This window comes from Anneissia japonica, unplaced genomic scaffold (genome assembly GCF_011630105.1).
Source record: "Anneissia japonica isolate Jap-2015-1 unplaced genomic scaffold, ASM1163010v1 scaffold284991_len216595_cov187, whole genome shotgun sequence".
In the NCBI taxonomy this organism is placed as follows: domain Eukaryota; kingdom Metazoa; phylum Echinodermata; class Crinoidea; order Comatulida; family Comatulidae; genus Anneissia; species Anneissia japonica.
Window position 1 is genome coordinate 49,252 of NW_022758676.1, and position 25,510 is coordinate 74,761.

The 25,510-nt window shown below is 34.5% G+C and overlaps 1 protein-coding gene and 1 long non-coding RNA gene across 4 annotated transcripts in view; both read right to left on the minus strand.

Moving 5' to 3' along the window:
• Positions 1-4,484: 4,484 nt before the first annotated feature.
• LOC117125316 lies at positions 4,485-11,918 on the minus strand. 2 transcript variants are annotated; one of them, XR_004448087.1, is made up of 3 exons: positions 11,726-11,918; positions 8,989-9,075; positions 4,485-5,860 (listed from the first exon to the last, which is right to left on the minus strand). It is a non-coding gene; the product is annotated as an uncharacterized LOC117125316 (long non-coding RNA). The 2 variants fall into 2 exon arrangements; XR_004448086.1 differs by having other exon boundaries at positions 8,989-9,087.
• Positions 11,919-18,434: 6,516 nt separating this feature from the next.
• The window catches only part of LOC117125308 (DTW domain-containing protein 1-like), a 7,883-nt gene continuing 807 nt past the window's right edge, over positions 18,435-25,510 (minus strand). For both annotated transcript variants that reach the window (XM_033271773.1, XM_033271774.1), the window contains exons 2-4: positions 23,400-23,540; positions 21,534-21,702; positions 18,435-20,546 (exon numbers count right to left, since the gene is read on the minus strand). In XM_033271773.1, the coding sequence (XP_033127664.1) occupies positions 20,173-20,546; positions 21,534-21,702; positions 23,400-23,540 (684 nt within the window). In that variant the 3' untranslated portion in view covers positions 18,435-20,172. The remainder of the gene's footprint in view (positions 20,547-21,533; positions 21,703-23,399; positions 23,541-25,510) is intronic.

Here is a 25,510-nt window from a genome sequence, read left to right on the forward strand (position 1 = left end):
TCAGTGTGTTTTAACTTCCATTTATACCTGTCTCTTATACACATTTCCCAACTCCTCTAATATTATCCCTACCCCTCCCCCATCTCCTTCCCCGCCATCCGCACTTTTTTCCCACAGCCGTGGCCATTGGATTGAAGAATTTGTGCTGTTTTGAAAAACATCGCTAATTTCGCGGCCGCACACACAGTGAAGTAAATAGTGAAATCTGCAGTCCAACGCGATCGTATCTTATCTTATTGTTGGCTGGAATTGTGGGCTGGCTTGTTGTTGGCTGGCAGATTGTTGGCTAGCTTGATGTAGCTAGTAAAATCAATTACTTTAGGCGACGTTTGTAGACTTAACCTACTCGTACCAACGTCGGCATGTCGCGACGCTGGAGTACTATTCAGCGTTTTTACTGTATTTCTAGGTTTCCTATTTCTACGTTTAAACGGCTCATGTCTCAGCCACAATATTTTGAGGACAATATTATTTACGAACCCAGTTAAACTTATTTACTAGCCTATTTCAACGTGCTAATTATTACATTTAGGCGACGCTTGTTGTTGTAGACTGGCATAGTGTTTGCGGAAATAAATACCATTTTATACACATGCGCAGATCGATTCGCCAGCAGGAGTCATCGCCAGCAGCAGCGAGCCATCGCCAGCAGAGAGATGTCACTGCAGCAAAACACTATTGTACCAACGCTGTTCTAATAATATATAGACAATGGGTCGTGCTCATATTATTTGTTATATTTTTATTATTCATTATTTTCACTTGACTCGCATAAATAATTTTATTCAAAGAACATTTTATGCAGTTGTACTTCGCAGCACTTCACTTGCAATTTGCAATTTCTAGTTTTAAGAATTAGACAGCGACGTTCTCTTAGAAGTTGTTTTGTAGACGTTTATCTGTTGATGACCTTTTGACCTCCTGAATCTGCAATGAGATTTTCGGGTCGATTCAGCCGAGACGGCCCGAGTGGAGTTTCATGTAAATGTTTCGTACGGAAAAAAAATCGCGATCCGGATACCAAGAAAATGACGTCATTTTAAAGGTCACTCAATCGGAAGTCAACCGATAGATCATTCGCGCGAGAATTTGAAACCAAAATTTCGAGGTTGATGAAACAGATGCATGATGAATATTCTGCCCATGTTACCACTTATTTTACCGATGCTTGATATAGATTTCAATATTTTTGATAACGTTCAGTTATCATTAATTTTTGGTCTATTAAATATAGTTGTAGTATGTAGAAGGCGACGTTTAGACATCCTTCACCAGTTTAAATTGAGCCAGGCTAGATACGCAACGGAGCAGGAGCGTTTACTCGCAGAAGGAGAAGCCCTCCTCCATACCCACAGACGCGGACGGCCCAAAACTCGTAGATTCTGGGTTAAAAATAACAAAGACCGGGATTGGTGGGAAAAAACATTATTGAAAAAATGGGATGACGACGATTGGCTTGATAATTTCAGGTAAAATATTAATTTAACTTATTTTAAGTTTTGTTTAGCCGAGTTCAGAGCTAGGCCTAGCCTAGCCTACCCGGTTCGCATACAGTACCCTCCTTTCTTTATTCTGGCCTATACGCATATACATCATGATAATTCCTTGTTGACCTTATTTGCTTATGCACGTTGCCCCCTCCTCGTCGGCAATAAAGTAGACAATCTAGGAAGCTAGGACTAGGTACAGAGGCCAATGCCTCGCCCTTTATTAGAGCATTACCGTATAATACTGAAATTGAAATCTAATTTAATAATAATATGTCAAAAATAAATGTGCCTGATTGATGTCGTACATGTTTTTTTTTTATTTCGAATAATTTAGTAGCAATTTATATTATTTATGCATCTATTTTAGGATGAATCGGGAGACATTCTCATATCTTGTTCGTGAACTGCAGCCGCATATTGGAAAACAGTGTGCAAACATGAGAAAGCATTGATGGCTCAACATCGACTGGCGATTACTTTATATCGGCTCTCCTCTGGCATGTCCTTTAGAGCTATTGCCAACCAATTTGGGGTAGGGAAATCTACAGCCTCCTCAATAATACTTCCATGGTTTAACCACTCGGCAAAGCTACGCGCACGCAGCGCTATGCAAATGACCAAGATCAAAGTTGCCGCAGCGCGTAAAGAACGTTTGCGCGATGCCTTTGAAGTCCCATGTGTTCCCCGCCATCAAATTTTCAGCAGGCATAGTTGACCAAAAAATTGAATATGACGAAATGGAGAGCACCTTCTTTACTCAATGCGCACTACATACTGTCAATCACTATGGCTGCGCAATCTTTTTTATTTTTAAGCTGATACATTTATCTCTCATAAAATATCAAACATATTATATTTTCCTCCAAGAAAAGTTTCGAATTTAATGGAACATTTACATGACCTATAAAAGTATAGTATATTTCAACTTCAATTTTCATAAATTGGCCAAAATTCGCCAATTCTAATTTTAACAGATATTAATTAATAAATGATTAAGGATTAGAGGGTTAACTATTCGAAAAATGAATCCAAAATCTGAGTATTTTTCAGTTTTACGCTGACTTAGCTTTATAGTCGAACCAGTCAAGTTTTAGAAAAAAATATAATGAACACAGAAGTAATTTTAACACAAATATTTTACGGAATTCGTTCCTGAAATATACAAATAATAACATACCAAAAGCCCGAAAAAATCTAATCAGGGGAACATTGTTCATTATAAAGATATTTAATGGTTAAAATCAAACGTTTTATTGCACAACTATGCTCTGCTGAAGCGTATAAATGCATGTCGTTGCCAAGTTGTTGCTAACGAAAAATGTGAATTATAGGGTAATACGCCCGCGCGCGACCCAAAAGCGGGGAACACACATAGAGCTATTAAACAACTAGAGTGCTGACAGGATGGCGGAGCAATGCAGAGTTGTGTATGTGTACCATCCAAGATGGCTGCCGTAGAAAAGCGCCACCTTCAGGCTTAGTATACATATTATTACCATAAATAAGCCCTCTGACTGAATATTATTTCATTAATGATAATTAGTATTGATAATGACAAATTATTAAACTGTCGTAGCCAAAAAGAGGCCAAGTAGAGCATCTTATTCAAATATTAAAAATAATTAAAATCGTGTACATTACACCCATACACCGCAACGCTCGAGTTTCAAAATTGAAGTTGAAATATACTACACTTTTAAAGGTCATGTAAATGTTCAATTAAATTCGAAACTTTTTTTTGTGGAAAATATTAATATGTTTGATATTTCATGAGAGATAAATGTATCAACTTCAAAATGGAAACGATTGCGCAGCCATAGTGATTGATTGTATGTAGTGCGCATCGAGAAAAGAAGGTACTCTACATTTCGCCATGTTTAATTTTTTTGGTAAATTATGCCTGCTAAAAAATTGATGGCGGGGAACACATGGGACTTCAAAGGCATCGCGCAAAACGTTCTTTACGCGCTGCGGCAGCTTTGATCTTGGTTCATTTGCATAGCGCTGCGTGCGCGAAAATTTTTCATTACAGCTAATATAAATATACTGTTTCTGAGTAATATGAGACCAAATTCAACTCTCCTGTACAAATATTAACAGAGTTACCGAGTTTTCCGGATTTTTTCAAAATTTTACCAAAACCGGCTTTTTTTTTTTAATTAGGCCTATATATTTATGCATAACTTATTAGTTAGAATTTCTTTTTAAATATTTATTATTTGTTATATTGTCATTTTAGTTTTCATTTGTCACCATTGAATAAGTGGAAACATTCGATGGCTCTGAAAATAGGAACATTATTTAAAAACATGTTTTTTGGCCAAAAACGTGTGTTTTTGGTAATAACTTTTAGCGAAAAGAAACATGAGTCTTCCGAAAAGTATGGTACCAAAATGAACTGTGTATGACTAATACTAACCGAATTACAGAGTTTTTTTCCCCAAAAATTGATAATTTTGCATAAAATCGGCCATTTTGACCCTTAGATGAAAGAATTTCGTTTGGGATCCACCATACAAAATAAATATAGCAATGTTTCATTATCACAATGTAAGTATTGCTATTATTTTGATCAGCTGAAACATAAACTCTCTTTGTTGACTTAAAAAATCTTAATAAAAAGAAGAATCAGTTTTTGAATATATTATATATTTAATTGAGCTACCGGTGTATTTTCCTCGCCAATAGAAACATTAATAAAACCGTTCCAATACTTTTTCTATAAACTGGCTGAAAATCTATACTAGGCCTATTAAAATAAGATATAAACAAAGGTTTAAAAAAAATAAACAAACCGACAGATGGAAACATGTGTACAAAAATCGTAAAATGTAGAAAAAAATTTTCTAAACGTGCAGATTTTTCGATTCTCGCATTACAGGGACAGTCCCTTCTCTCATAGCACATTCTCTCGCTCTTCAAATCAAATCATGACAATCACATTACTCCTCAAGACACGAAGACACATGATGCTGAAATAATTCTTTAACAACAACATTTATTTCCATAATTCATTTCATTTATCTGTAACCAAACCAACAGCTAATTATAGCCACTAACAGTTTGGCAAAGAAACACTTAACTACTCATACAATATTATATAAAAATACTATAATAATTTATTACGAACACACCTTTTCAGTGAAGGTGCGTCAAAAACAAGTGGTACAAGAACTATAAACAAATTAAAGTTTACAAAAGAAAGACACTTAAATTAAAATTATATTTAAAAAAAAATACTTATAAATAGATAATTAATTATTCAACAGTCAAGTTACATAGGCCTAATTGTTATTAGTTACGCTGCATTTGATAGCCTTAGTTTACTTGATTTAATTTATATAATTATTTGGATTTGCTGGCACGTTGAAACCCAAAAGCAAATATTTTTTAAAAAATCACTGCAAAGCGGTCATAGTTCGTGCTTTCACAAACACATAATGTAGATAATTATTTCGCGCACAAAGACATAATGCGAGTATATTATTTCGAGATCTTGTGTAAAAGGCTATAATATTTATACTTTTTAACTCACTGTTTAATTGTCAACAGATGGCTATTATTAAAAGTAAACCCCTGTCCAGACTATCAACTTTTTTTTTTTGACAAAAACAAGTGACATGCCTAAAACATGGTCATGATTACATCACATCAAGACCATATGTTGGCACATCATGTCTATATACGGGCATACCACAGCTTTTTATCAAAGAGAATAATATCGACAGTGCTTTAGGCCCTAGGTAATAATTTATGTATCAATATGTCACAGAAATAGGCAAGTGACAATAGTTCTGAATGAGAGTTTGAAATGTGAAAACAAATATTTCTTCACAGCATTCGTTAAATTCATCATAACATTTAAAGCGGCAGTTCCTGTGTTTAACTCTTCTTCGTGCTACTCTAAGTGCCACGTGACATTACAATAAATCTCAAAATATGACTGATTATTTTTTTTTTCGAACGCATAACAAGTGGATCAAGGCTATACGTGCTGCAATAAACACCAATTTTGCATTGTTCGGCACGTTCTCTTCTTGCGATTTACGAATTAACTTTAGAGCAATATTTAAAAACATAAGGAATCAGTAATTCCTAAATATTATCTTCGTGATTATACCACAACTACTGATCAATGGAATGTCAGAAAACAGAGAATATCTGAGCAATCGTTATTTTGATTGACCACCGGTTTCTCCTGGAAGACCGCCTTCATAAAGTACCTGGGATCCGGACTTTTCTTTCCCAATTACGCTTTCAAGTGATTCCTTTAATGTAGGACCACTGCGTCTTTTTTTAACTTCTAATTCCGCTACTTCATCCTTACGAGGCTTTGAAAAACTCGACGACGAGCGCCTTCTTCTGCTTGACTGAAAATAATTAAATTAGAGTGAAAAATAGTAATGATAATATCAGCAACAATAACAACATAACAACAATAACGATATTTTTGCTCACTACACAGTACCGTAAAACCTTGAGAAGAATCTCATCTCGAAAAGTCTTTAATTTGCACAGGTTACAAAAGTAAATCTCGAAAGGAAGCACATCTCGAAAAGAAAACCATGTGCTTCTAATCAAGATAGTAGGCTTCTTTTCGAAATAGTACTTGCTTTCCGACTGACGTTAATATCTATGATGATTAGGATATGATAACGTGTCAGTAATCAATATACTGTATTATTATTATAGCATGGTTAAAATAATTCCCGCACAATTATAATCAAAACGGATGGGGTTTGGTCAACAGGATTTTGTGCATGCGTTCAATTCAATCTGTAGAAACAGTTTAATGGAGGGCTCGTTGAAGTAAACTCCAGGTATATAAATTCATTAGAAGATTGAAATTGTTAATATAATTAATTATGTAATAAGACTGTTAGAAAATGTACAAACTTTTAATAAATTGTACATATGTTTAGGCCTATTATTTGTTATTTGAATGGTTAAAAATTAAATAAAAATCTTGATTGTTATTATAATATGATTTATATGCATATAGTTAGTTGTATAACAGATCGGCATGTTTCGACATATAGGCTTAATTGAAAAAAATATAGGTCTATAATGTTCGTATTTTGTGTAACAGAATTTCGAATTCCATGATTGAAAAATGTCTTATACGGTTTCGTAGTAGCAATTCCAAATATTAACAGCATTCATTTTGAAAAGAAGCACCCTCTTTAGTCTGCAAAAATCATCGTTAAAAGAAGTCCATCTCGAAAAGATGCCCATCCAAAGGGTCCTAAAAATTAAGCATATGGCTTCTATTCGAGGTTTTACGGTATGCTACTAAGTAAAATCATCCTTGTTAATTAGAGTATTGTAAAATATAAAGCATATGGAATGTTTTTAAAATAACGGGAAACAAACATTGCTTCGTCAGAGTGGTTAAATTATCCAACGGGTACTCTGGTTCGACAATGATATTCCGGCCCGTTGCCACCCTGGCCCGTTACCACTCGGCCTTTTGTCACCCGGCTCGTTGCCACCCGTCCTTTTGCCACCTGGCCTTCTGCCACCCGACCTTTTGCCACCCTGGCCCATTGCAACCCGGCCTTTTACCACCCGGCCACTTACCACCCAGACCCGTTGCCACCCGGCCTTTTGCCACCCGGTCCGATACCACCTGGCCTTTTGCTACCCTAGGTCTGTTGCCACCTAGGCCCGTTGCCACCCGGCCTTTTGCCACCTTTGGGTAAAAAGCGAATATTTACATTATGCTGGGTTGTTTCTTACACAGATTTGTAAATGTGGATGCATATACTTTTATAACTTTATATTTGAATGGTGAGTTAGTCCTAACTAATACTGGAGTAGAAATTGTATTAATAAATTTCGTTTACTGCTTTATTAATATACAGTATACTTTTATTCAATCCGTATAAAGAAGGCAATATTGTAGTGTCCAGTTTTATTATATTTTCACAAATTAAAAAACACATGACAATAATATTTATTTATTGAATTTACCACTGGCATTTGTGTGTTTACAAACATTTAATTAATCTAATACTACAAAAAATACTGTAACAGTATACACATTTACGATCTGAGCAAACTAATCCTCCAGTTGTTTATACCGTGACAAGGACTATTGTTCAGTATATATTTAGGTATTCACACCTAATTACATTGCGTAGCCTTCATTTAGGGAAATGTCCAACTGACCAAATTTTGAACGATGATGGAGCATCGTTCAATTAGGGCCTAATAACACTTCATGTAGCCTATTTTAATTGAATAAAAATTGTAAAAGAAAAATACTATACTCACGTACATCAGAAAATGAGCGAACCAAAGATATAATAAAAAATAATACGGTTTATTAATCACACACCTAACTAAATATAGGGCTTACTCGCAGACAAAATAAATACATACATACAAACTACAGGCATAATTACATACATATATGCATACCATATACATCTATTAAAGACATCATACGCTAATTAGGACTGCCTCACGCCTATTTTACATCAACGAATTGTATGTTTAAATTATAAAATTAACTTATCAAAGTAACCAATCCATATTCATCCTTCCGTGCACATATTGTGGCAAAGAAGGCCTCGAGAGTGAAATTCCTGAGAATAAAATGCTATCTGTACAATTGTGGGTGGCAACGGGCCGGGTGGCAAAAGGCCAGGTGGCAATGGGCCTAGGGTGGCGACAGGCCGGGTGGCAACGTGCCTAGGGTGGCAACGGGCCGGGTGACAAAAGACCGGGTGGCAACGGGCCTAGGTGGTAACGGGCTGGGTGGCAAATGGTCGGGTGGCAAAATGCCGGGGCAATAGGCCGGGTGGCAAAAGGCCGGGTGACAACGGGCAAGATGGCAATGGGCCTAGACCCGTTGCATACATAAAAAGCCAATTTGTGTCTACTAGTCAGAGAACTAAATATGTGGACCCGCCCACTCTTCATGTTGAATTTTTAAAATTAGGGTGGTTCGGGCGGGGGAGGCAGTCTAAAAATGAGTGATGGGTTTTGTGACTCATTGCATGGGTTGAAGGATGAAGGCAGCTGCCTTCGGAAGGTTTTTAAACATAAGCATACCCTTTAGTTTTCTCTGTTTTTTTTTTCCATTTGCTCAATGTGTTAAGTTTTGATTTTCTTGGCTTTGTTTTTCTTTGTTAAGTACCAGTGCCATTGTTGTAAAAGTGTCGTTTCCAAATAAAGATAGGCCCTATATATATTTATAATATATATGAAATATTTATAATATAGATGAAATTTAATACTACACGGACCGCGCGGCACCCATTGTACACAGTTTTGCGCTGATCTCGGAAAATTTTATGTGTAGATGGCAGAAATATAGATAGGCTTAAGGTGTATTCACACCAAATCATTTTTTTTTTTGGATCGGAAAGCTTATACCGAACCGATCAGCAAATCGAATCAGTGTGTACGAATATGGACGCTGCCAGTCAGCGCTTCGGAAACTTGTCAGAAATTCGGTTCGGATCAAATGTGAATGCAGCTTCATACTTACTCCAAGAATGGCCTCGGTTGTAAGCAGTACTGCCATCAACACAGACAAGAAGAGCACGAACGAGCAATACCTTGACTCCATTATGTTCTACAAGGACAGCTTAAAAGTTTCATAAATATTAGCATAATAATAATAATACACTATAGATAATAATACATGATAGTAATAATATAATAATATTAATGAGAGTAATAATATTAGTATTATTATGATTATGATTTATTTTTTTATTTATTTTTTTGTTATCAAACTATAACTTATTTCTTAACTTTTAAAGCAATTTGTTTTTAGGCCTACTGTTGTTTGTCACGGGCGAGCTTTTGTTCCGGTTTTCTTTCGTCGTTGTTTGGTTTAACCATTTTTTGCTCTATGGTTTAACTTTTATTAAATACTTTCATGACTTGATTTTGATGATGATGACAAGGACGATACGGTAAAGATAATAAAAATAAAAAGAAACCCAGTGGCTAATCTGTGTGCCTGTCCTACTCGAGACTGAACTGACTTCATAATGGGTAATTGTTACGAAACTACTGATTTCAATTAAAGTTACTTCAAACAAACATTTGATATAGAACATGAAGACTTTCTTAGCTTAGTTATTCTCGTTTGAAATTCGATTAACGTAAGTAAATCGTTTAGAGTGATGTAGCCCACAAGAACATCGACACCGGCTGTGTGTGTCCACCGAATTACCGTGTCCATCAAGAGCTATACCAAACGTCCCATTGGGATGAATGAAATTGTATTTTAAACAGGCCACTAGTTGTTGATGAATGAACACCAGTTGTAGGGACAATCAGTCGTTTATTTGCTACTTGGGAAAGGATAATGAGTGGTTTGGCTAAACCATACGGCACTTTAATCCATCTCTAAGTTACGTGTAGGCGTATACGTAGAAGAGTGCTGAAATTTCGTAATCGCAGTACAGTAGTTTGCTGGCTTATATACAGTCCTTGAATAACAACGAAACGAAATTAACCTGAATTGTAGGTTTGGTCCTTATTTTCATTACATTTTGATCTTATTATTCCACAAAAGCTAAGGTTTTGAAAATTAAAAATTGCAACGAGAATTTCTATATTTCTTGGTTTTTCATTTCACAATATTCCTATAGGCCTAAAGGTCAATCAACTTTGAGATGGGTCAATTAACTGCAAACAGACAAAAGGCTTATTTAACTTTCTCTACTTTTAGTCACACAAGAAAGTCTTACCCCTAAAATTATTGTATTATATACTCGAGTGGTAGACTTTGGCCAACAAAGGGGGAAGGGGAGTGGTTGGTAAAACCATATGACCTGTAAAGGGCTTTTTAAACATGATTTTAATGCTCACATTTGTAGTTTGATTGTAACAAATGTAATGCCATAATTGAAAGTAATAATAATTGAAAGTAATAATAATAAAGGTAATGATAAATTTTCATTTCACAATAATACAGTAAATACAATTAGGATATAATAAATAAAATATAATTAAAAATGAAAAAAAAATTGTGAAATAAACAAGAGTAGACCTATTTATTAATATACAGATATATACATATATATATATATAATATATATATATATATATGTATGTATGTATATATATATATATGGGGGGTGTTGTGGGTGTGTGTGTGTGTGTAATCAATACTAGATGGCGACTCTTGGTTGCAAATTCGACATTTTATTGCACTACAGCACAGGTGGGAAAGGTGCTGCCCGACAGCGATTTTTTTTTTGCGGCCCGCGGATATGGATTAAAAACCCTATGTATGCGGCCCGCCAAGCAACATTGGCTAGAAAACACCTTTTTACGGCCTGACACCGATCATATGTAAAAATTAATATTAAAACTGAGAATGAAGTGGTGTTAAAGCAGTGCTTTGAGGTTTTTAGAAGCGCACTGGAAAGATCAAATTTTGGGTGCGGCCCTCGGTGTTAAATCAGAAATTCACTTTGGCCCTCCAACCGATTTTTATGCCCACCCCTGCAATTTTTTTTTCCTTCGTAGCGCCTTGAGCACTACTGCAGTGGGTTTGTGCGCTTTATAAATCTTATTATTATTATTATTATTATTATTATTATTATTATTATTATTATTATTATTATTATTATTATTATTATTATTATTATTATTAGGCCTACTACAGACTGTGTTTCATGAGGTAATTCATCAATCGTCAGGTGGTAGGCTCTGAATGAGAATGCAGAATAACAATCATGCATGGTGGAACTGCTTATTGGTATATGGTTTATATTGGTTTATTGGTATACTCATTAGTATTCATTGGGGTGATTAGAAGTTCTATTTTCTGGGTTTTTTTTATTAAATGAAAAATATGTTTAAAAAATACTAATCTATCCAAAGTTTTGTGATTGCAGTTCTTTATTGTATTAAAAAAAACAACTATCATAAACCTTAAGTTCTCTTGAGGCAAAATGATTTAATGTTCTCTTGAGCACAACACAATCATTATTATTACTGGACCCTTCAGGTACTGGAAGCCCCGTCTCTTTCTTTGCCTTGGAAACCCGTCGGTCTTGTTAGAGTCAATGTGACACAATTTGTTACAATTTCGACTCCGTAATGCTGCTCTGTTTGCCCAATAGATCGCGAACATAGTCAAATTTTGATAATGAGAGAATTTAACTTCGCACACTGGAAATTATTTCTAAACGGAAACCTGTTTATTTTTTTAACTTTAATAATGATGAAAATAGTTTTTATCGAAAAGAAAGTTTACTTACCAGTTTTCCTGTGAAAATATTAATTTAAATGTCGAATACAAAATATCATTTAACACTACAACACACCACACTTAGCTTAACAAGTCGAATATCGAAAATCAAGGTAAAACATTATGGCCGGATTCTTTATATAAGTAGTAAAAAAACAACATTCACTATTGGTAGGAGGAGCTGATGAAAGATAAACAGTCAATTGAACTGCCGTTTGCGGTATACGTTATGTATATGGTATAAAGGTGGTCCTGTCAAAATGCAGCCCGACGGACCAATTGTCTGACGAGGCAAAAATCTTGACGTCATAGTGATATTGATCACTTTATCAGAACAAACATTTCATTGGTTGGAATATGCTATTAGGGTACAAGTTTGTTTTTAGGCGATGTCAATAAAAAAAAAAGAAGATGAATAAATTGCCTTTACCATTGCAACCCAACTCATTGCCTTATTTCGTTTGATTCTCAACAAACGGCAGGATTTCCGACTACCCTAAACAAATTTATTCATCCATTAATCATCAGTGGAGTATAGAGCAGGCGTTCTAAACTTTTGCGGTAATGCTTGATGAATATATCTCAATTTTATACGGTAAAAAGAGGAGTCTGCGAGCGTAAAAAAATCGCCCCAATTGGGATTTGAACCATGGGGCCTATTTTTTCGTGAGTGTTGAACCTTTTATGGTTCGATTCCTATAGTACGGTACTTCTTATCGCACAAAGTGTATACTTTCACACATAGTTTATACGCCTTTGACAGCTTGATTTACTTTCTCATATTCTAATGTAAACGCAGATATTGGAGTTGTTATGTTTCGCTCCTGACCCCACACTCTAGTCACCATTGTAAGATGGTACAGTAGTACGAAGCTCTAAATCGGCCTCTTGGTCTCCACCTGTGTGATAGTCAGGATGAACCCTGGTTTCTCTTCCATCCAGTAATTACAATATAATAATATCGTTAAAATTTTATATAAAACACAAAAAATATACATTACACAAAAGTACAGAAAAATTAAATCAGTAAAATAAAAAAGAGCAACAAGGCAAAAATTAATTATTACCGTATAGTCGAGAGAAAACAATGTTAATAGTCAATTAAAACATAGATACCGTATTATTTTGTTATCAGAATTAGTAATACGAATATACTGGACAAGAAAATAGCAACCTCTAGCCCTACTTCCAGAACTTCTGAAAGACGTTGTCAAATTTAAATATCATTATGATAACTGAGTAAGTGTACATTTTACGGTCGATTAATGGAGACAACGTAGAGATAATGTTTCATTATGGAAAAATACGGATACAGCGGGCAACATGTCGCACGGTTCTGGTATCATTTTCTGCAGTAAAACTGCCGAATTGTGTCTGTTACCCGATAAATGTCCCATTTCATTTTCCTGATTTATCGTTCGACACTAACGCCTTGTTCGTTGAGCACGCATGAAATTGAAAAGCGTTTAAAACCGAAAACCCTAACCTGTACCCTACATATCCAAGAGTGGTCAAATCGTAACCCATGTCTATTTTACACATGAAATTCTGCGTATGACATGGTTAAACCTATACCCTCGTAAACCTTTGACACTAAAGTGAAAAAAGAGTAAATTTGTACTAGACCCCCCACCCCCATAATCGGTTTAAAAGACCATAGCTTCCTCTGCAGCCCACTTCTTCCTACCACTGCACACTAGAGCCCCTAAGTAGACCAAAAGTCCCGGCTGCGCAGCACTTCCGGGTATAAAGCCGGTTACTCACTGCGTGCGACGGCAACGCGACAAAGAACGGACCCAACGGATCGTCTTTTTAAAGAGGATCCGTTCAGAATGCCACTGACAATCAGCAGATGGCATTGCGTCGTCTATCGCTCGCCGGAAGCAAATGTGGATTCGTCGTACGACGCAGTGAGTGTCCGGCTTAACGAAACTACCGTATCTGCAAAACGTACGGTAGAATTTCGAACGGCAGCATCGTAGTTATAGATTTTATTTGCCTTTAGATTCAATGGACCATTCCTGAGTTGAAACCAAACTTAACAACTCACCAGTTATTTAATAGCCAGGAATACGCGCATGTCCCCTAAATACACAGTTTACGTAAGTTTATATGCTGTTGAAGATACCACAATATTGGCTAAGCGCAAAGATTCATTGCTACTACTAATAGCTTAAATTACTTCATGCTCACGCATTAAAACACACCACACAGATAAGAAAATTATTTCAGCAGGGAGGTTGGTAGGTGGGTCGGAGGGGGGGGGGGGGGGGGGGGGGGGGCGGTTTTCGAAATTGAGGTTTGACAAATGTTCTGATTGGATTGGATTGATTGGACAACAGTATTACTGATTATAACCGCTCGCACACATCAGTTGTTTTTTCATGAAGCTATAGTTCTTCAGTCACCGCTGTGCATATTCGCTTGTGTCCTTAGGCAAGGCACTAAATAGCTACATTGCTTCAGTCCACCCAGCTGTATCAATGGGTACCAGCAAACTGCTGGGGACTAACCTGCGATGGACTAGTGTCCCGTCCAGGGGGAGTTCAACTATCATCCGCTTCACACTACAGAAACTGGGGATAAGCTCCAGACTTATGAGCCCCAGTGGCTCGGAAAGGATTTAGGTTTTATAGTTCTTCAGACCAAGCGTAATTTATTAGACTACAACATTGATGAGAAAACATATGTTTGTTGATTCCCGAGTTGCGATTTACAACCAATTGTAAACGAGTACTACACGATACCATGTTGACAATGAACGTCTATCGTGACCACCAGCACCTGGTCCACCCGATTGTACTCTCATATTTAGTTTTATATATTTCCCCAGATAACCTGTCTTTTGTTGTTGCCGACAATAAAGAGGCTCTTGAGACTCAAAATTACGATAGGTGATGAGGAGTTGATCAGATATTCTATTAAACTATGGAGGTACTATGATAGACTCTTTAATACCGCCATGATTGAACTTGAACGAAATTGTTACCGAATCCTTCGCGAACGGCACTAAACAAAAGCACTCATAGAAAAAATCACTTGTCATTATTGTAAGAATGAATTTAAGTTCATTACCTAACAATGCTGATTTAAACAAACATAAATTATATTTTGTTCACCCATCGTACAAGACAGTCATACAAACACTAAAATATATCAACTAGGCCTATTATTGGCGTTGAACTTGACTGTATGAACGGGTTCTAACCGCAAACATATTAACTTTATTAGTATTTATGTATTGATCATTTGGTTTCTGAACAAGATTACAAAAATATAGATACCAATAACACAAAACAATTAAAAAAAAAACCAATTTCAATATAAAACAATAAACACATTTTTGCTAATTCGGCCACTTAACCGTTAGGCTCGATTCTTACGAATTCTAACAAAAGTTATACATTCCCAAGTGAGTTACTGGTATTTTCAAATGCGAATGAGCAACAGAATAGTAATATTGTAATAATTCTTCAAGGAGTTAAGTAGGCCTGGGCATTCCATCTTTCGGTATAGGTCATGCGCAAAATCGACATTAAAATGATGACTTTTGTAAAGCTTGGTTTCCATACAATCGCTACACGCTATCGCCGACAATCGGTAATGCTGATTGGTCAAAATAAATAGGGCCTAAAATAGCATTATGAAATATCAAATAGAATTTGTCAATGTTCCATACTCCGTTAAAAAGGTACCGTGCCAAGTTATCGGTGTTTTTACATTTGATTTATTTATTTCGGCACACATCAAAGATTCGCCACACTGTTTTTTTAGTATTAAGCGGCAAATTAACATAAACATAACACATCACTAACATGTACGATACACGGACGTAAATGAATAGGGAATTCTAATATCAATACAGTATATAACAATTATTATGTTGTAAGTAAAGGTTATGCTAAGTCAGTATATTGCTCGAAATCATTTTCAGTCTCAAAATTAATGTAATCAACTTAATACAATATTTCAACAATGCAAGATATTGTATTGTATATATAAGTATTAAAACCAGTTGATGTGGATCCAAAAACGGAGCCTCTGCTTTATATATTGGTTTATCTTTTAAAATTCTAAAAACATGTGACTTTCATATTTTTTCTGCAATATTTGGATGTAGGTATGTTTTCCCCAAAAGTAAAAGTTGAATATGCCCGTATAATAAACAAAGTAATTGAATAATAATAATAGCATCATAATATTTTGCAGGCGTACCTTTAAATTTGTAAGCGTTTATTGACCTACATTTAATGGTGAATTAAAATGATTACAATATTAGGCCTATTTATATAGCTTCACAGTATCAATTTTATCATAGGCCTACTCTTTGCCATATACAGATCCCTACATAAAGCAACAACAGTCTGAATTTATTATTTTATTTATTATTGTGATTATTTACACTATCCATTAGGCCCTATGTAATTTTTTTTATTGCTTTAATAACTCTTTCGTGTCTTTGTTTCGTTATTGTACGTCATGTTTACATTTGCAAGTAGTTTTTGTAATACAGTACTTTAGTCCTATAAGGACCCTAATTTCGTTTATACTTTACCGTAATTCTCGAATGCGTGGTACGCTTTAATTGTCTTAAATTATTTTTTGAGATAAAAAAAAAGCTAATTAAAAACATAAAAGGAAATTAGTGTTATTACATAGGTCCATATAATGTCAACATATGTTTCCATGTGTTGTATAACATAAGCGAGTGCGTTTAGATTTATTTTATTCTTCGATTTTACAAGACTCATTCTACAGACAACTGTTGATCAGCTGTTTCGACTGTCTGCCTTAATACCGGCAGTTTTCCTAAACGGAGACTGAAGGAAAATCTACACAGGCCAACATCACCTGGCCATACATCCTGAAAATGGATACACCTGTTCACAAAGGTCAGCTCCATGAGGTCAATGGAGATCAAAGAGAATGAGACAGAAACGGACTTGTATCCGAGATGGCGTCCCGATACAGTGTCTCTATTGTTTCTTATACGATTAATCATAAACCACTAAATGTAGGTTTTATGTAGTTTCGAAAAAATGGCGGCGACCTAGTGAGAACACGGGAAATTCGAGATAAATGATCGTCTGAAACGGGTCAGGTGTGCCAGCCCTCAAATGATTCATTTAAGATAGACAGTAAATTCAAAGGACGATAATATGCAGTAAGAACATTCTGGAGGAAAAACCCTCCAATTCATATCTTATTTTGATTTTACGTTATTTCACCTTCCAACTAACAACTGCGCCGCGGCGTTGTAACACGCATAGGTTCGACCACCTGGCTTTAAGAACGTTATTATTACATCGTTTAGTTCAATCAATCAAAATAATTGTATAGTACTTAATATCACCAAGAAATTTCTTGAAAGTAAACTTTCCTGCTTATTACGTCATTTAGTTCAATCAATCAAAATAATTGTATAGTACTCAATATCACCAAGAAATTTCTTGAAAGTAAACTTTTCTGCTTATTCACAAAGCGTAGACAAAAGTATTGGCCAATCACATTTCTTATTTCATCTTTGCTGCAAAAGTCTGATAAAGTGTCACGATGAAGGAAGGTAAATATTAAAACCACATTATTTTAAATGCCAATCATACAGTTCAATTTCGTCTACCAGGAAAACTAGGCCGTAAACCTTTACTCTTACACTAGCCTACAGTGGGCTACATGAGTCTCAAGCGCTATGAAAGTATTATAAAAATTAAACAAGGAAACTTTGGCAAATATACTATTTTAATTGCTAAATAAATCGGGACACTAAGAAACAATCGATTTATCACAAATAAAATAATACTAAATGTTGTAATAATTTAGAGAGGCATACAAGATAAAATAATGATATATTTTTAGAAAAAAACATATTTCCCCCATCAGGAGTTGAACCCGACCTCCCGATTACTGCTCAGATACTCTACCAACTGAGCTACGAGGCCAAGTTGTAAAGGTCAAATAAGTTTGTGTAACAAAGGGAAGCACCACTGCAATTATTTGTAAGTGCTGCCATGGGATAGTGTAATGCAAAATATAACCCACAGAATAAATGACTCTTAATCGAGTAAAATCGTTTTAAATTTAGGATTTAATAGCTTTTAGGGGTCATGAGATAATGTACAATGTTAAAGTTGGCAAAGAGCTCGAAGTTACTGTGTAGAATACAAGTTTCACTCCAATTAATAACAACTTCCAATTATAAAGATCAATTTAACAACTTCCAATTATAAAGATCAATTTTCTACCTCAACATTATTCATAAACTTGAGTATTTAGTTCATACTTCAATTAAATTTTATAAGGTAATCAATTTTAAGACTTAACTTAGTTAAATACTCCTAATTTTGTTTCTGTTAAATTATGTTTTAGGTAAAGACTGGTAGAGTACCCTAATTATTAATTTGTTTAAAGATACTGTGCAACTTATATATTCTGATATTGATTGTTTATTTATCTAACTGTTTATTTACTGAATAATGAGCCTAACCATTCTTTCTCACTTTCTCTCTCCCCCTCTCTCCTGAAATTACCCATTTTCAAGCTTAATTATATACTGTACAGTATTAAAACAATATTGGCATAGGACCATAGTTCTAATTATACATTTACAGCTGAAATTGGATATGCCCGCCCTTATTTTTCTTTATACCTGTAGAATATTGTTTGGTTATCTTTTTTTTTTTTTTTTTTTTTTTTTTTTTTTTTTTTTTTTTTTTTTTTATTTTTTTTTTTTTTTTTTTTTTTTTTGTTTCTCATTCTCTAATTTTCAAATTGTTCTGTAATGGTAATTATTTAGCATTGAATAATATATATCCCTCTAAACTGCCTTGCCTTTTTAAAATGAAGTTTTGATTAACTTTAATTTGTATTTGTTTATTTTCATGTCACCTTTCATATCACTTTATTTATATTACTTTATGTTATATGCTTTGCTTTTCAATTGATTTTACTTACATTATTGTTTAATTTAATCATTGTCTGTATATATCTATATTAAAAAATCCTAAGATCGGACTAACAGGCCTGAGAGCCAGAGTGTTTTTTTACACTATAGTTAATCCTAGCCAACTTAGGTTATATATTGTCTTAGTTTTTGTTAAATTTCCTTTCATTGTATTGTATGCTATTTCATTGGCTAAATATAGAATGAATGAATGAATTTCTGTGGTCCCATATTAACAAGATGTCTTTTATTTTATTATTCTAATTAGAGACCAAAGCTGCTAAAGACCATGGAAACCCCGGGCCCAAAAGTGGTCTTTAATTGGAGGGAGACCTGTATATCTAAGCACAATCATAATCCATATTTTATAAAGTATTAAAATCGTTTCATGAATATGAATAATTACTCTGATATTATGTGCTCTAAAAAGTAGACTTTCTTGCTAACAAAGATCTTATATTTGTTTGTGGTTGGCATAATATTTACTGCCTGCCTATGAACTGTATGGACTTAGCAATGTTCAAATTGATTTGGGTAAAAATGTCAGTAACTTTGGTATTGCTCAAAAGTCTGTGTAACATTTTGTATCATATAAAATGGTATATACATAAGTACAGTAATATGGTGATCCGCTTTATTCATATTAATGAACAATAGAAAAAAAATGGTAGCTATTTTGTAAAATATGTCATGTCTATTAATTGCAATGACTACTGTTCTGGTAAGCCCCTTGAAGAAATGAGACTTATATCCTATTCAGACTACACTCAGATCCGACCGGTTGCAATGTATTCTGTGGTAATCCGTAACTGATTACTCCCGATCACAGCCTACGAGAGCATTCAGATCAACAGACACAAAAAAACTTTACATTGGAAGGGGAGGTCAAATGGTACTAGGTATCCCATGGGTAGGCATATGTTGACTGACCTCAGCCAATAGGTGCCTATGGAATTCGTTGTGATCGGTTGCCATCGGATTCCATGGTAATCGGGAGTAATAAAGATTGTAGCACCCAATAGACCGAATTAGCGACGAAAGATGACGTCATCACAATTTGGCCGAGTGTGTATAAAATTGTAAACAAAGCCTAAAAGTCCTATTCTATAATCGTAGAGAAAAGATGACGTTACATTCATAAACATGTAACAATGGTTTCTGTTAATTTAAATCGCACTCAACTTTACACACAAAGCGTGTATGAGACGTTTTAGTAAAGGCTATTTTCTCAAATTACTGTGTAAATCGCCTATCTTCGTGCGTTTGTTTTGGTTCGAATACCCACTATAGCTGAACAGCTTCGATCGCTAATTCGGTCTATTGCAAAGGGTAACAATTGCGATATCGATTACCTATCAACTGCTATTGGTTAGCTGCCCTTCCACACACAATTGTGAATTGCAATTGTTTGCGATTGGGTGTCACAATTGCTACAACTGATCACAATGCGATGCTAGTCGGAATATGGTATAAATTGTTACATCGACTCATGATGTCTACCACTTCATACAAGCATTTCAGGATGTAAATGCGGTTTTGTTGCTATTATTACTTTCCTTGCATTCACTTTCCTTATCATCATCCACTTCACCAGTAACCGCTTTCTTATTTTTTACTTTATCCTCCCAGTCCTGCCTCTTTCGTTTCCTTATATTTTCCATCCCTTCTTGCTTTTTCTCCATATTGCTTTTTTCAACAACTTTGTACATAAAACTGTAGAAGTACAAAAGATTATCGTAGCGGCCATCATAAGTGGCTTCTTCCGTTAGATTGTGGTAATCAACAAGGAAATAATATATGGCCTCAATGGTTGCCAGGTAAGTGATGGGTTTGTCCTTTTGTGTCCGCCAGAAACACGTCTCTCTGCTGTTGAGCATCACACAAGGTAAACCTAAAACATTCAAAAGTAAGAAGATAATACTATGTATTTTTTTTGCTATCTTTACTAATGACACGATATTAAGAAATGTTGATTAGAATTTTTATCTGATTTATTCATTCTGGTTCCAGTATCTTACAAAAAAAATACTGTTTAAAACTACTGTTCACATATTTGAGATACTGGGCATTTTTGGATTCTGTTATTGTTTCAAATGCTAAATGTTAAAGGTTTTTACAGAAATTTTGTTCCTCCTGTTAAGTGACCAAACTTTCAATATGTTGTAAATTGTTTTCAAAGGTACTTGGTCATGTGTTGTGAGGATCTTCTGAGTAAAATATTGAACAATAACAATAATAACAAATGAATATATTTAAATTTTAGTTTTAAAAAATTGCATTATACAAAATCCTGCAATTTCTGTTGCAGTCTTGTTACTGGCACATGTTGTATATTTCAAAAACATATCATTAAAATAAATTCAACCAATGTATTTTATCTGTTGTGATTTCTTGCTTAATTAGATCTTTAAAAAACTTTTAGACAGAGTTGTCTATTATTTAAAACAACAAGTGACCACTTTCTTTGGTTTGACGACGTACGTAAAATTTAGTTCCTGCTATGGCCTCTTTCTGTCTATTAAAGTTTTTAAAGCAAAGAAATCTAGGCCTAGGTTGGCAAAAAATTGCCGTCCTGTGGCAATTCTGGCTCGGCAATATGGTTGGCAATTGCCGAATGCCGACGTGAAATTCATGCGTTGCTTAACAAACTACTTTGTGGTATTTCAGTTAGACATTCATAATAATAAATACAAAAAGATAAAGCTGGGCACTCACTGCGCAGCGGATTGCTTTCAATGACGATCCGACACCGACATTCAGCAGATGGCGTCATGTCATCTAGCGCTCACATGGAGTGCAGTTGGATTCATTATACAACAGTCGCACGGCCGTAGTATGACGCAGTGAGTGCCTGGGTTAGCTTATTGAAAATATTTACCTTTCAGCCTTTCATCTTTAAATATTTGGTTACTTTGGTTCCATGTACTATCAATGAAAACAACGCGAGTGAATGGCACTGCCTTGTCATCTCGTTGCATTTCATACTTTGGGTCTTTGAAGAGATCATCAAGGTTTACAGCCTCTTTGGATGGAAAAACGAGGACTACCTACATTTTTCAAAAATACAAATTTTTTATTGTTTTTAAGCACCCTACAAATCATTCCTGATGATGACATAATTAATGTCGAAATATTGAATCCCAACACGATGGCGTGTATTTCAATACTTGGAGTATGTATTATACTTTCTTATCTGAGATTAATCAGTGGACCTTTCGGTTTTTACAAATAGGTAGATTATGGAAAGTTTTAAAAAATTATATTATATAATAATTAAATAAAGTGTCTACAAAAAAAAAGAAACAATATCTTATATGCACCTGTTAAGTGGTGTGGAGAATATTTATATATATATTTTTAATTTGTTTATTGGCTTTTCATTAATTACAGTATTGAGTTTTCTTCACAGTACCTCTGTTTATCGAATATTCTGTGTGTTAAAAAACCAACAGAAATTCAGTGTTTTATTTATCAGTTAGGCAGGAGTTCTTTAATACCTTGTTTAGCAAACTTATTTTTTTACGAATTGTCAGAAGAGGGCAGAAAGTAAACATGAAAAAAATTTTGTTTTCTTATTTAGCAAATGGATTTGCCAAAAACATTCAGACAGGAGAAAATAAATAAAAATTTTATTGGTGAATGTAAACAGTGTAGTAATGGGATTGCTAAATTAATGCTTTAAATTTATATAATTAAGGAAGAAATATACATATTTTATTTTGGAAATTTCAGGGCAGCGGACGGCATTATAATGATACTTTTAATTATTTTTGAAGTTTACATTTTTTTTTGTAGTGTTGTGTAAGCTTATTGGCCAAACATAAAATTAAAATTTTGTTTGTATTCAAAATCATCATTATTTGTGGGCGGCTGGTTCGCTAAACAAGGTATAAAAAAGTGTTGTCTTATAAATCATAGTTTACTTCCTAATAAAAATGATTCAATGAAGAAACAGGTATTGAAATCAACACCTAAACACATTCACCCAAGGTTCAATATTTATCCAGGGCACAATGACGTCAGATGTACAGTAGTTCAAACAGTTTCTTAAACGGTACAGCCCAGCAAATATTAAACCCGTTTTCATTTTTTCAATAGTTTTTTTTCTTTCTCAACAACACTTATATCATGGAAATGTCACTGCATACATTTTAATTATTCGCAGTGGCATATATAGGAGTTTTTAAATGGTGAAGGGGGGGGGGCCTGATGGGGCCTTGAAGGTGAAGTGGGAGACTTGATGATCAAGTGAGCAAGTAAGGAGGGCGCTAGCTTGCAAAATAAGGTGATATGAGATGATTATTTATCTACATACTTGACCATGATTTCTTTTTGCTTCAAGCATTTTCAATTGGGGGGGGGGGGATGACTGGGAATGCAAGTGTTTATAGGGGGTGTGCGCTACACACTTACCCACAGATTTGAGCCTAGGGCCGTATGAGTGTAGAGCAAGCTATTTTGTTCAGCCATACCAAATAGCTCACAAATTAAAAAAAAATCAATGAAAGAAACTTTTTATTTTATCATTTTGTAGTGGAATGGATAGTTCAATAGGAGACCTACTAGATGGTTATTTGGTTCATTTTTAGGAATCCAAAATAAATGAAATTAAAATGAAACGAAACAACAAGGTAATTTAAAAGAGTCTGAACTACAAAGCTACAGCTTGGCTCTATTTTTATGAAGTCAATGATGAATTGATTGATTGATGGACTGAACATTCACTCAATTGACAGTTTTATACCTTCTCAGATGGATCAAAGTCCGGGACACAAGGAAAGTTGTAGATGGTGACATCATCTGGCGAGATTAACCCAGCATGCACTGCAGTGCTCTTTCCATCTATTTCTTTAGGATGCTTTATAATATCAATTTTTAATGGTAGCTGCAAAAAAAAGGGAAAAAAAAATATTTCTCTTTTAGCTGTATCTTTTAGGTCTCAAATGTATTTTCATGCACTTTCATACACATACTTTAAAAGCATTAGAATTGAACAAAATAGTAATTATTCTGTTTAATTAATTTACCATAACTATAATTAAACATTCTGCAAATATTGACTAGATGTTTAAAGGGCATTGAGTATGTCATATAACCTTTCACAAAACATACAGTTTATTCAACTCTCAGTTTATCAGTCAATATCAAATTAGAATTAAGAAAATTGGTTTCAATTTATTTAAAAAGACATTGTTCAGGAAATCTTATTCTTAGATTAAATTTTAGGAAGAAAAGTCAAGGTCATGGAAATTTGAAATATTTCCTTGAAAAGAAAATAATGGAATCACCTGTTTCATGCTAAACCAGAAAAATAATTAAATATTAAATGAACAACTTATTTGAATTTTCTTGGTAGCTACTCAGGAAAACATAATTTGATGTAAGAATAAATTTATTAAATTCTGTCATAAAGTAAACTATATATGATGGATTATTATTATTGACTGTGTAGGTGTTTTAACACAATACAATGGTTAAATCGGTCATCAATCTGTGACAATTACAAATGTCCTGTCTATGCAAAAACAATTTTTTATTCAAGTTATTGCGTACAATTTAACAAACACTTTTAAAAAACATATAAAAAAAAGAATGTGTCTATTTATAGCTTGAATATGCCATTCCTAATGTTAGAGTTGAAGTGCGCCCTCACTAATCTTCACAAAAATTCTCTGTTAACAGTAGACATCCTTTTGTTATATACCGGCAAAATATCCTTACCTAATACTACTATATATGCAATGTAGAGCTCTGCATAGTACACTATAGGAAAATTATTATATGAAGGTTAGATTTAACCGTTGAAAAATTTTCCTGAGGCCCTCAAGGCCCGAAGGAAATTTTTGAATGCATTAAAGTATAATAATTTTTCTTTAGTGTATGATGCATGCTCTACTAATTGCTTTATAAGTCAATCAACATCTTTTAATTTTAGTTTTTGATAACCAACTAGGTGTAGCAGTCATCGGTTGCTATAGTGATATGATCAGTATACTGTGTGCGCATTTTACATTTAGCTGTGCGTATGCTGATCTGTGCTCCAGATACGTACGTGTTAACTACACATCAGCAGTACAACAGTACGAATACGATGAATAAATATTGTAATTGTGTTTAGAAAGAACGTGTTTGTAATGCTATTTTGATAGACATTCGTCAAAGAAATAAACATTTCAGCATTTGAGAGAGAATACAGTGACTGACCTTTTTGATCGGTGCATGCAGACAGGTAAAAATGGTGCGATAATTTCATAACTAGGCTAGCTATGGCTTTAGGAGGAGGAGGCCTCGGCGGCCTCCAGCCTGGACGTAGGCCTACATCTAAATCTGTTCCTGGAGTCTTTAAAATAGGTCTAGAATATTCCTATAAACGTTCAGTTTGTTTTGTTTATGAGGGTCCATTGATTCAATGAATTCTTTATTTGTTCATACTTAATATTGAATCTGAAGTAACTTTCTTTGGGTCCTTATTAATTAAGCTGTTTTACGAAAGCAATTTTCAATTACAATTCAATTTTCATTGCGGTGCGCGATGTCTCCACGGTGACGAAAAAATGAGGAATTTTTTTTTTTGCACACGAACCTAAAAAAAATCAAGCCACAATCCACTAATTGAAAAATTAGTGGACGGTGGGGAATAGGCAAATAACATTGGGAGTTGCAGTGATGACGTCACGATTGACTTTATAATTAGTACAGTAGTCAGGTTATAATATAGGTCAAGGCCCAGTTAATGATGTGACATGATAATTTCGCTCTTAATTATGCAATGTACCCAAATCTGTTTTCATTCAATGATTGTATGTATCCGCTGTTCTCAATTTACATTTAAACTTACAGTACCAGGGGTGGCGC